Below are 13,208 nucleotides of genomic sequence, written 5' to 3'. Positions count from 1 at the left end.
TGCTGACACAAAATGAGTTTTATGGCAAAGGATCCTTAATCCCCAGAGACGCTTTGGCTTGTGGTGCTTTTTTAAGGCCTCTCTGCCCTGCCCAGTACCATGGGTCAAACAAGGGGTGTATAAAAACCAGGGCTCTGGGAAGCCTCCATGGTACAGGGCTGCAGGCCCCTCAGATGTGAATGTGAGACACCCACCCAGCGAGACCTTTACACAGGGAACTTAAATCTAACCTTGATAAATAAAACCAAACGTTTATTTACACCAAAGAATTCCAACACTGGATCTTTCACATATGAAGGACAAAGTATTATATATATACACACAGCAAGGGGTGGCAGGGCTGTAACAACAGTTGATAGTGGCCCACGATTACAGGTCTACCATTTCTGTTTCACTGGAGATAGTGGCTCTGCTCCTGCCTTTTAGATACATTTATAAGACCGAGGAACAGGTCTTCTCATTGGATGGCATGTAAAGGAAGGGAGGGTAGGAGGAAAAGAAGGTAGAAAGCTTAAAATGAAACTCAGCGTGGCCTCACTGCCCATTAGTTCTCAGAGCTGCTATCATGAAACCTACATAGAAAATGTTCTTTTGAGAAAAGCAGTAAGCTATGCCCAGTAACCAAGTGACTTCAACATGGCCAAGTCAAAGAAAATGAAAAGATTTTTGCCTTCTCCCTCCTACCAGCTATTGAGCACAGCATGTTGGGAGGTGAAAGGGGAAAAGATCAAGGTAGGAAGGAGCCTGGGAGGGAAGGTATCACAATTTTAAACTAAACTAAAACTAAAATTATAAGTGAGCTGGATTTAGGGTTAGGTCAGTAAGACATGATTCATACTAAACAGAAGTTTTTAGGATCTGTCTGCACTTTGTGTAGATTTTCAACATCTCAATATAAGTAAGACACACTTCCACTAGAGTCACCAGGATAACCCCACTGAAGCACTTCTGGAGTAAAGTCATGTAAGTGACCAGCAGTACACTGCTCTTAGATTGGGTCCGACCTGCCTCTCTTCCTTCCTGCCTCCTGAGAAGTTACGTTTTTGTAATCTCTGGAGAAGAGCGTGAGATACAACCCCCCAAAGTGTAGGAAGATGGGGGAAGCAACAGTGGGAATGGGAAGAAATCTCTGCCCAAATGCAGCAGCTGGGATTGAGGCTGGTTTATCTTTGTTCTTTAGTCATGAGGAACTGAATTTGGAAGGGGAGAAAAAAAATCTGTCCGTGAAATATTCCACCTGCAGGTAATTTTTCAGGGAATCCCCTGAGTTATGAAAAGTTCGAGTTAAAAACAAAAAAGAAAAAAAAGTAAAAGAAAAAAGAAAAAAAAAAGAAAATCAGCCTATTATAATTTTTTTTTATGACTGAACTACTATAAATCCACAAGCAACGGTTCAGACACGGTGCTTCTGAAGTGTTCACCCCTCCCCGCCAGGCGCAAGCTGCATCAAGGAGAAGGTGGACTTCCCCACCTCTGCTCAGGCATCAGGAGACAGATGGGGCCATTACTGCTGAGCACCAGCGGCAGCTGGAACAGGCATCCCCAGGGGGTTGGCAGCAGCAATCACTGGTGAGCCTGCCAGAGGTCCAAGGGGCGATGGGGTTGGCACTGAAGAAATCCCTGAAAGAAATCAGCTAACAGTGAGTCAGAGATACCAAGCACAGCAACAGCAGTCACTAGTTTTTCTTAGGATTCTTTTCTTTAATGAAGGCTCCCTCCTGGTCAATTTTTTACCCATTATCTTGGAACCAGATCTCTAACAGAACATGAAACACTTACTCTCATTCTTTTCTATAGCCACATGATATCCCACTGAACAGATGCCCCATAACTGATTTAACCAGCTCTCTACTGATAACTGTTTTCAATGTACTGCTAACACAAATAAGTAATCTCAGCTGTACATTATTGTGCACATAGGTAAAATACTTTAAGAGGATAAAAAATAAACGGCAGCTAGTTCTTTAAAAAAAAAAAAAAAAAAAAGAATCGAGACAGGCACAGTGGCACCCATCTATAATCCCAGGTACTTAGAAAACTAAGATCAGAAGTTTGCAATGTGAGGCCAGCCTTAGCAACTTACTGAGACTCTCAGGATAAAAAAAGGGCCAAGGATGTTGCTTGGTGGTAAAGTGCTCCTGGGTTGAATTCCCAGCACCAGGAAGAAAAAAAAAGAAATGAAATGGCTGGGGGATGTAGCTCAGTGATACAATGCTTACCTCACATGCATGTGAGGGTATATGAGTAAATGCCTTATAATCACCAGTGTACCCACTTGGATGTTACCTGAATGCATAATTCTTAGGGTATGGGCCTATAGATACTTTTTTTTTTTTTTTTAAGAGAGAGAGAGAATTTATTTATTTATTTATTTATTTTAGTTTTCGGCAAACACAACATCTTTGTTTGTATGTGGTGCTGAGGATCGAACCCGGGCCGCACGCATGCCAGGCGAGCGCGCTACCGCTTGACCCACATCCCCAGCCTGATACTTTTGAATAATTGTACATTTTATTAAAAATCACAAAACCACAGTTTAATAATAATGGAAAACAATTTTGTATGAATTATACTTCATAGTCAAGAGAGTGTCACTAAAGTAAATTTAAGTATAAAATGCACCTTGAGACCTGATGGGAAAAGCCACATGGGCTGGTCTGTCATCAAGGACAGACCACAGAGAAGATAAATAAGAAATCAGGCCACAAAGAAGGCATGAAACTAACAGTAATGGACTTCTACATTTTAAATGGGAATATACCAACAAACTGACCTGACATCATATTGGCGCTGCTGACAGGTGTACTGCCCCCTGGCATGTTAGATGAACCCATTCGAGCCTGGTCCTTTACGACAGTGTCTAGAAAAGAGACAAAAGATTATGCTCTGTTTTGTTTGAAGGCTAAACTAACCAGCCTTTGGGGGCCTTATAGCAGCCACCTTCAAACTTTGCATTTTATCTTACTCCATATTATTCCTGGAACTTAAGGTAGCAATTGCCTTCACCATAAATTAGACAAGTAGCTTAAAGCAGAAATACCTTTTCTGTCCAACGGTGACAAAGGTAAACTCTGAAACCAAATGGTAGGAAGATAAGGTAATTACCATAATAGCGCTAACTTAAGATGTTAAGTTGGTAGTGATGAAGTTGGGGCTTAATGGAAACAAATACAGTCTAACTTGATCAAGACAACACTCCTCAGGGAACAGTCCAACACTGATGTGTCACTGTAGCAGCATTTAATCCAGGACAGCACAATTAGCTATACTCATAAATGTAAATCAAAGTCTACCTATAATATTATAAGCCTTACTGGGTCTCCCCAACAAATGATTACCAGAGAAAGGACAGATGAAGTACTGTTCATTTCTAATTCAACTATTCCAGACCACCCTCTAAACAGTAAATTTATAGATTTGAAACCTCCCCCTAAATTTGCACAATGGTTGCCATCAATGTCCACTTGAAGATACCGAGGCTCAATGTGGGCCAAGTAACTTGCAGGGAGCTAACAGGAGTTAGACTGCAGCTCTCTCCAACGGGACCAAGGGAGCAGAGCTTTCTTCACAGCATACATTCTGCCTCACTTCTCACATTCTGCCGGGAAGTGATGGGAAAGCCTCCACAGGCTGTGTGCAGTTAAGACTCACAGAAATAGGGATGTTCCATGGCCTCTCTTGCAGTGAGCCGTGACTGGTGGTCATACCGCAGCAGCTTGTCCAAAAAATCCAAGGCCTCAGGGCTGACAAGGTGCTGGTTTTCACTATGTACAAAGCGTTCCCATCGCTTACGAGAGTGTCTACAAGGACAAAAGGGGGAATGAGAAATGGCTCACAGGGATAAAGAAGCCCAATACTTCATTGCTACATCTTCCTCAGCCAACAGAAAAGAAAGGCAAAATTCAAGATAGCAGTCTTGTACCACTCTACCACAGTGGGGGTGGGGTGGGGTGAGAAGATGACAAAGCTAATTGGAGGCTGAAAGTAGGAGCGTTACAAAAAAGAGAAATCCGAGTCCTCCAATTTTAAGATCCATGAATTCAGGTTATTTTATAGGATGTTGTGAATGTTCCTTGCAGCAATGAGGGCAGGAGGCTGAGCTAACTAGACCTCTTTCCTGTTCCCACACACATCCCCGACAACTTTGCCATTTGGCGAGCAGAAGCCCTTGCATTAGGAAAGTCCACAAATTTCTGTTAAAACCTAAATCAAGAGAGATTGTGATTTGTGCCTCAACTGTAACCCTTACTCTAAAACCCGTTTCATTAATTTCATAGGAATTCTCTTATTACAATCCTCATACTTAAAATCCTCTAAGTGAATGTGAGAAATAGTCATTCAACCCAATGCTTTACAGGCCTGTTCAATGCAGCATCCTGCAGCACCAGAACATGGGCACTCTAGCATTGCTGGCAAAAACAACAGAACTATTTCAAGAATCCAAAGCGTCAACTCAAACCTAAGCAATTATGTCAGAGATGCACAGATTTTATGGACTTACCTGCCCAAGATATCATTGAAACGTGGATCTAATTCAATGTTGTATTTGTCAATATAGTCATATAAATCTTCTGTCCCCAGAACCTTGGCTATCCTCACCAACTAGTATTAAAGAAAGACAAAAACCCAAACCACAAGTACATTACATGATTAAATCAACAACCACAACCAAATTAACAGAAAGGCGCCATTATGCCTATAGGTATGAATGTTACCTCCTAATAGTTTGTGATTCAAATTTGTGTGCAGCAGGAATGAATTGACATAAAATTCTCAAATCAACTCAATGTGAAAATGTTAGAAAAAACTGCTTTTTAACTTTCCGCTTGAAATGTTCCCCTACTGGAACTGTGCCCCTCACCCTGCCAACCCAACTGAAGATATCACTTCTTTTGGGAAGCTGCCCTTGCACATGACGACTACTCTCCACCACTGTCTTTGTACCTTGGTACTCTGACAGTTACAGCTCTAATTAATTTCCTTATCTGTTTAATTCTCTTACAGATGCTCTATGAACTACTTGATAAAGACTGAGTCCTGCGTGGCACCTGACAGTTACTGCCTTTGTCAGGTTGTATTCTATCATTCATTAGAAATGAATGCTCAATGGGAACAAGGCAACAGTACCTTCCACAAGGTGCTAGAATCATGCTAGCTCCTCATGAATGAAATGGCCCAAGGGGAAAGTGGAGTTAAGTCTAAAAAACACCATCTCTATTTCTACTGATATGTAACAACTCAATCCATATAAAGAAATGGATCTCAGAAATATTACATATAAACCAACATATAGGAGAGAATATTTCCAACTCTAATGAAAGTTTACAGCAGGAGATTCTATGGTAATGTACACTTTTTAATCTGAATAACAGTTGCATGATTATTTTAATATAATTATTTGAAATATACACATGCTTAATATTCATATGAATATTTCACAATAAAACAAGTACTGCAAACTAAAAAGATGGAAGAGAAAAAAGACTGTCTGATTTCAAAAACCTAAGTTGGTGGCTACCAAGTATCAACCTGAAGATGAATGTCATGTTGACTGAACAAGCAGTAAATTGAAAACTTTTCTCTATCCTCAGAGATAGAATAGATAGAGGGCTAAGCATTTGTATTTTAGACAAGTCCACTGAGGTTTCTAACGAGGATGCAGGGCTGGTCATCACTACATAAGTTTCTTAATGGGAACAATGTATATCACCTGATCATAATTATCATGTCCATGGAAAAATGGCTCCTTCCGGAAGATCATACTTGCCAGCATACAACCCAAGCTCCACATATCCAAACTATAATCGTACATCTGCATTCAAACAAAGTAATTGTTATCATATGTGAATGCCCAGGCTTTTGACTTTAAAGCAGAAAATTGTCTATTATTAAAAAAACAAACAAACAAACAAAACAGACAAACAAAAAAGAAACCATTCCTCTGAGAAAAACCAGAGGCATATTATCTTTTCGTTTTATGCATTCATGCAATATTATAACAATGTGCACATACTACTTTAAATTGCTTTTTAAAAAAAACTTACATAAGAAAATCCCTGGTCTATGAAATCCTCTACCCCCACTTTAAACAGCACTGGGGATTGAATTCAGGATCTTGTGTATGTAAGACAAACACTCTAGTACTGGGCTACATCCCCACTCCCAGAGTCTGAAACTCTTCAATGCATCTGATAATAACCTAGGAAGAATGACCATGAAAAGTACCTCAAAGAATTTTCAGATTTTTAGAATGTGGTAAATTTAGGTATCCCCCCACTACCTTTGTGTATGTGTGTGTATCTTTATATACAGGGTGCAAGTTAGAGAAGCAAAGGGAACATTTTTAAGTTTACTCTTAAGATTGGTTAAACCTCGCTTATAATTTTCAAAAATTTTGAAATTTCTGACTAGAAAAAATATTTCGGGTATACTTTCCCTTAATTAAGGATCAAATACAGACCTATTGATATTCTCCCAACATTATGAGAACAAAAGCAACACAAATTATGGGAAATAAAGTGATTCATGTTACATTTCACATAAAAAGGACTGCTATGGATGTACATAAATGGCTTATTCAAAGGCTCAAAGTGATGTAATTTGTAAATTATGTGCAAAACAACATAGGACCAAAATTGTACTTGCCCTTCTCTTCTCACCTGATAGTCTACAAGTAGCTCGGGACCTTTGAAGTATCGGGAAGCAACTCTGACATTATATTCTTGGCCAGGATGGTAAAACTCAGCTAAACCCCAGTCTATTAGCCGTAGCTAAAAGGAAAGAGAGAGAATAAACCATGAGCAACTTTATCTTCCTCTAAGCTATTTCCATTGGGCCACTATAGTATTCTATTAAAAAATATCACCTACGTCACTCTTTATTGAAACTCCTTTATTAGCTTTTATAATAATTAAATTTAGCTTGACATTCAGCTTTTCCCATGAAATAGTTTATGAAGACACTCTAATTTTATGTCTCTCCGAATTTCTTTCTTTTTTGTGTTACTGGGTGGAGATTAAACTCAGGGCCTGGCACATGGATAGTACTCTATCCCTAAACTTTATCCCCAGCCCATCTCATTGGACTAAATTAATGCTATTCAACTTACTAGTGAACATTTTCTTTTGGGATACTTAAGTTAGCTCCTCAATGAAGTCTTTTCTAATCACCCAAGTAGAAGAAATCATTGCCTTTAGTTCCCTGAACTTTAGGTATATTTCTTTAACTCTTTATTGTCTGTTTTCCACCTTTCATTTTAAATATGGACTGTCAACTCCTTGAGTTAGTTAAAAACTGTTTTAGTTACCTTTGTAATTTTTAGAATTTAACACAATACCTGGTACACAGGAGGAAAAAAAAAATACTTGCTGAGTGAATGAAGTTTTAGAAAAGTCACATATATAAATAAAACTTTTACCAAAATGTGTCCTGAAAGTAGAAAAAGGACAAGTAGAGACAAGAGATAACCCTATTTGACCATAGGCAAAGCATGACCATACTCTGGTGTGAGCAGCACACCTTGAGGGAAAATGACTGACTGCTCTGGAGTAAGTCACTGTATACATCTCAAATCTAAACCTGATTATTCCCTGAAAATCAACTCCATTCAGTTTCCTTCTCAGTAAAAGATGACCTCAAGCAACCTGCCATTCAGGCCAATTTTAAGATTCACCTTCTGTTTCCCTCACACCTCCTATTTAATCTGTCATCAAGTCCTGCTGCTGTGCCATATTTTGACCATTACCATCACCTCCTCAATCCATTCTACCACCATCTTGTCTGATTTACTGCATTTGCCCCCTTTCCTAAGTAATATCCCTGCATTTACTCTTGCCTTCTATCATCTACACAGCAACCAGAACATTTCTTGTAAACCTGTTTATTTTAGAACAATTAGAGGTCCACAGGAGGTTGCAAAAATAGTAGCAAATCTGTGTTCCCTTCAATGGGTTTCTCTCAATAGCAACATCACACACACCTAAAGTACAATAGCAAAAGCAGGAAATTGATACTGGAATAATTCATAGGTCTTAAATGCACTCATGGAGGTGCATGTGTGCAGTTCTATACAATTTTAATCACATCACTTTCACCAAAAGATACAGAAGTGTTCCATCACCACGGAGATGTTTCACGTGCCGTCAATTTCTAGTAACCTGTGTTCTCAATCTCCTTGGTTCTTTCATTTTTAGAATTAGCATATAACTTTTTGAGATGTGTTTTTTCTCTCAGTATAAAACCTATCCAAGTTACTGCATGTAATCAGAGTTGCTTCCTTTTATGGCTAATATTATACCATAATAGGATATGGTAAAGATATATAATACCAGTATTTTTTAACCATTCACCCATGGAAGCATGTTTTTTTCCCCTCAATTCTGAGCTATCACAAATAAAGCTACATTTATGTATATTGGTTTTTGTGTGGACCCAAGTTTTTTTCTTTGAGATAAATGACACAGTTGGATTATATGGTATACAAATATTTAGCTTAATAAAGTGACAAACTACAAACTGGAAAACAACAGTTTAATATTTTCCAAGATGCCAAATTTTGTATTTCCAACAGCAAGGTATCAAGTTTCTTTACAACCTTGCCAGCTTTTTAAAATTTTAGCTGTTCTAATACGTATACAATGAACATTAAAACGCAAGTGAGAATATATCAATATTCTGCTCAGACCTTGAAAAAGCTCTCCATTTTCAGAGACAGGGACTGACAATTACCTCTTAAGATGTGCATAACTTGATTCTCCTTACCTCTGATCTCATTTCCCTCTTTTCTCCATTTTATCCCATTTCCATCCTTATTGCTGTTCTAACATGCGAGGCTGTGACATTATCATACATACATGTGCATACATATGTGTATGTACACACACACACACACAAGCTTGTTTTCATCCATAGTTCCTTGCTGATGATTTCCATAATACCTATTCCTTAAATAACTAGAATGTGGAGTATCTCTTTTGCTGAAGTATTTGGCCTTTTGTCCTTGGTTCCTGAAGCAGTTTCAGAGCAATACAGGTAAGACAATTAATGCTGTGGTACTTTAGGACTTAGAAAACAAGATTTCTTGCTGCCTTCCTTCTTTCTATACCTTTTTCTCCTCAATGAAGACCACAGAACTGAATTTCTCTTAAGGTGAATCACAGAACTGAAAACCTGTTTGAGCTGGCCACATTGTAAGAGTTCTGAGAAAGAGTTGTGGGAACTCCAGTTAAACACTAACCATAACCCTAACCCTAAGACCACTATTTCAGAAGAGGTCCTGTGCCATTTCGGGGAGGAATACTGTACAGAAAGGCCAAGAAGAATCTAAACAGACAGGATTTGATGAGTTTCTCCTCTTAGTCTATTAGCATTAGATCATACTCTTTCTGTGCAATCACTTTGCTACACAGTTGTCCATGTTACAATCACACTTATGCAATAAAGTCTCCATGAAAGTCCAAAAGGTCAGGGTTCAGAGAACCTCTCAACAGCTGAACATGGGGAGGTTCCAAGAGGGTGATGTGCCTGGAGATGGCAAGGAAGCTGCACCCCTTCACACATGCCTTGCCCTGTGCACCTATTATTTCTGTAATATCCTTTATAATAAACCAGTAAATGTATTTCCCCTAGTTCTGAGAAAGGGGTTGTGGGAAGTCCAAGTTAAAGCCAGTTAGTCAGAAGAAAAATGTTAAAAAACCTGGGGCTTGGGATTAGTAGCTAAAAAAGGTAAGAGGGCAATCTTGGAATCTAATGTTATCTTCAGGTCAGAAATGAATCAAATTAGAGATGTTGTCTGCAGTAGAATTAATTACTGGCTTACTGGTGGGAACAAATCCCCATGCTTTTGGGGGTTACAGAAGTGATCTCTGTTTGGGGGAAAACAGTTTAAGTAGGTTCTTCCTCTTAATGTTCAGACAGGCACATTCTTGCCTGTTTGCTATTTCCTTTACCTGAAACATATTTCCCCTGAGACAGCATGGCAGGGATTCTTCCAGTGTTTACTAAGATGTCACCTTCCCAACTAAAGCTTCTCTTAACCCTTTTTTGAAACAGCAACACCCTTGGCCATTCAGTACTCCTTAATTTTTGGTCACCTCAAAAAATGTGGCCGTCACACTTCCCATGTAAAGCAATAGTAGAGGTGAGGCCTCGGATGCTTATTAACCAAACTAGCATTTTCTAAATATTTCAGCCACTTCACAGCTATATACTTTTAATTCTCACATTTAACTTAATGGTGTACAAGGCAATCATTACACTCATTTATTTTTCTTTTTAATATTTATTTTTCAGTTTTCCGTGGACACAACATCTTTTATGTGGTGCTGAGGATCGAACCCAGGGCCCTGCAAATGCCAGGCGAGCACGTTACCGCTTGAGCCACATCTCTAGCCCCATTACACTCATTTCACAGGTAAGAAAAAGAAGACAAATGAGAAAAGGGTTTCTCAGAAACAAATTATTCAATAAGAAAGACTAGAAACAAAGTTTCCTGGTCTAGACAAATGTTTTGTCCACTATACTCATCTGTTTCCTTGACAGTATTCCTAGGCATATAAACAATGGTTTAAAAATGGTGATTTAATTAATCTAGTCAGTTACCAAATATTTATCAAAAAAAGCACCTGTAACCATAACAGATACTAGGGATAAAGTGTTGAAGATTCCATCATGCAGATAAATAAAATCTGTTTATCTCTTTACCTTTCTGTGCTCATGATCAATCATGACATTATGGGGCTTCACATCTCTATGCATAATTCCCATGCTGTGACAATAATCCAGGGCCTGTGGGAGGAGCAGATAAAAGTCAGGTTTCTTAATACAGTTCTTTAATTTTTTTTTTCTCCAACTAAATTTTCCTCCTATCTTCTGGAGACAACCCTAGGAATCAGGATTAGGACAATCACTTCTACAGCTATTTTTCAGAGATTTTTCCCAGGATTCCATAGACAAGCAAACTCAGGTCTCTGAACTTCAAGTTCTGTTCTTTTTTTTTTTTTTATTACCTTTATTTATTTTTATGTGGTGCTGAGGATTGAACCCAGGACCTTGCACGCGCTAGGCAAGCACTCTACAGCTGAGCCACAACCTCAGCCCTCAAGCTCTGTTCTTTACAGAGTTGTTTCAACTACCTTTCTATTCAGAAAGACCCAAAAGTATATACCAGTTGCACCACTTCCAATTTTGCCTCTTATCCAAAATCTAGATTATTTCCATAAACATAGGCCTCATAAAAGAAAACCAGCCTATATGTAAACCTCATATCTGAAGAATACGTGTTTAGCAGCTAAGAGTTTATAACAGAGATTGGAAAACCAAGGCCTATGGACCAAATCTGGAGGTTGTTGTCCATTTTTGTGAACAATATGTTATGGCACAAAGTCACATCTATTTATTTGCATGACTATTTCTTTTCTTTTTTAAATTTAAATATTTATTCTTAAGTTTTAGGTGGACACAATATTTTTAATTTACATTTATGTGGTGCTAAGGATCGAACCCAGGGCCTCATGCATGCTAGGTGAGCACTCTACCACTGAGCCATAACCTCAGCCCCATGACTGCTTTTACGTTTGTAAGAACAGAGCCAAATGGTATGACAAAGACCCCATTGGCTCATAAATCCTAAATATTTACCATTCAGACTTTTAATGAATTTTGCAAACCCATGATCTAGGTCATCCAATCCCATCTGAAAAGTTTCCTACCCCAAATTAAGATGAACTGAATAATCTTTGGGGTTCATTAATTCTGGTCTTTTAGTCAACTGATATCATTACCCAAGTTCTTTTCTTTTTTTTTTTGGAGGGGGGGTGGTGGTGGTGGTACTAGGGATTAAACCCAGGGGCACTTTACCACTGAGTTACATCCCTGGCCCTTTTTGAGCTGAGGGCCTTGTTTAGTTATGGCTGGCTTTGAACTTGTGATCCTCATCAAAGTTCTTGTCCTAACTTAAGGGCAACTTGGATTCCCACAATTCTCAGGACTAGGCAAGCATATTCATAACTTTCTGAAGCCTTGCTTGCCATAGGACTCCATGGGCCAATGGACAGATCAAATATCTCCGAATGCTTGATGTTAACCCTGTTTAATAAGAAACCTTAGCCAAGTCTTAGCAACTCTCTCCTCTATAATAGAGCAAGATATTTGATGATCCCACTTGAGAAATCAAAGTTCACTCTCAATCACCAATCCCTAAACAGAGATTTATATAATCCTGAGGACAATGACCCTCTGAGGCTCAGTTAACGTTTGCTGTTTTACTTGTTGAATCATAAGTGAAATAAAAGTAAAGCAAAAGCTATCACATCAACTGTTTCACTCTCAGCTCTTAACATCTCTTTCAAAGGATTCTAAGTTATATTCCTACTAGACCCTATCCCCACAACCCTTACAAAAGTCTAAAGATTTTAATACCATTAGCTGTTGAAAACTTGAATGTGCAGGGTCCAGTGATGCACACCTATAATCCCAGTTGCTTAAGAGACTGAGCAAGGAAAGTAAAATTCAAGGCCAGCCTGGGCAACTTGGTGAGATCCTGTCACAAAATAAAAAGGGCTAGGGATGTAGGTCAGCAGTAGAGCGCTTACAAGGCCCCAAATTTAATCCCCAGTACTGAAAAAATACAAACGAACAAACCCACTTACATGTTTTCCAAAACACTTCACAAAGTTTATTCACTGGCTTTTCTACCATCAGTGGGACTATTTTACAAAGGTAAGACCAATTAAAATTAAAAAGATATTTGACATCCAAAGATCCTTACCTTCAGAATCTCATACATGTAAAATCGAATATCATAGTCTGTTAACGTCTGGTACAATTGCTGTCAAAGACAAATGCAATATTTGAGCCACAAAATAATGCTAAGAAGAAAGCAATTTCTCATTCTCACTCATTGTAATTCAAATTAAGACCTGGTTCCTTTGCCACACTTAGATCTGTCTGTTCATTGCTTTCTATATCTCCAACATAACATTCACTTAGAATTTGAGTCTTCATCTCTACATGTAAAAGTGAAGAATTACTTACTTAAATATATTGCTGAAGCTAAATCTACTATACTAATACATGTTAACAATTTAATTTGTTTTTCCTTTACCTTCAGACCTCCTTTATAAAAGGCATTTTGGCAAAGACAGAACTTCTTTAGTAGGGAACTAACCCATCTTTGACTTACACAGTCAGCACTACAAATCACTAGTGGG

General features: G+C 38.5%; 1 protein-coding gene across 1 annotated transcript in view; it reads right to left on the bottom strand.

The window, feature by feature from the left end:
- Nucleotides 1–231: 231 nt before the first annotated feature.
- The window catches only part of Csnk2a1 (casein kinase 2 alpha 1), a 52,648-nt gene continuing 39,671 nt past the window's right edge, over nucleotides 232–13,208 (bottom strand). The window contains exons 6-13 of the mRNA XM_027945097.2: nucleotides 12,767–12,826; nucleotides 10,702–10,785; nucleotides 6,660–6,770; nucleotides 5,711–5,812; nucleotides 4,502–4,602; nucleotides 3,652–3,800; nucleotides 2,774–2,860; nucleotides 232–1,620 (exon numbers count right to left, since the gene is read on the bottom strand). Of these exons, the coding sequence (XP_027800898.1) occupies nucleotides 1,505–1,620; nucleotides 2,774–2,860; nucleotides 3,652–3,800; nucleotides 4,502–4,602; nucleotides 5,711–5,812; nucleotides 6,660–6,770; nucleotides 10,702–10,785; nucleotides 12,767–12,826 (810 nt within the window). The 3' untranslated portion in view covers nucleotides 232–1,504. The remainder of the gene's footprint in view (nucleotides 1,621–2,773; nucleotides 2,861–3,651; nucleotides 3,801–4,501; nucleotides 4,603–5,710; nucleotides 5,813–6,659; nucleotides 6,771–10,701; nucleotides 10,786–12,766; nucleotides 12,827–13,208) is intronic.

Source organism: Marmota flaviventris, chromosome 2, assembly GCF_047511675.1.
Source record: "Marmota flaviventris isolate mMarFla1 chromosome 2, mMarFla1.hap1, whole genome shotgun sequence".
Lineage (NCBI taxonomy): Eukaryota > Metazoa > Chordata > Mammalia > Rodentia > Sciuridae > Marmota > Marmota flaviventris.
Note: the sequence above shows the minus strand (reverse complement) of the source record. Positions and strands in the feature narration are given on the sequence as shown.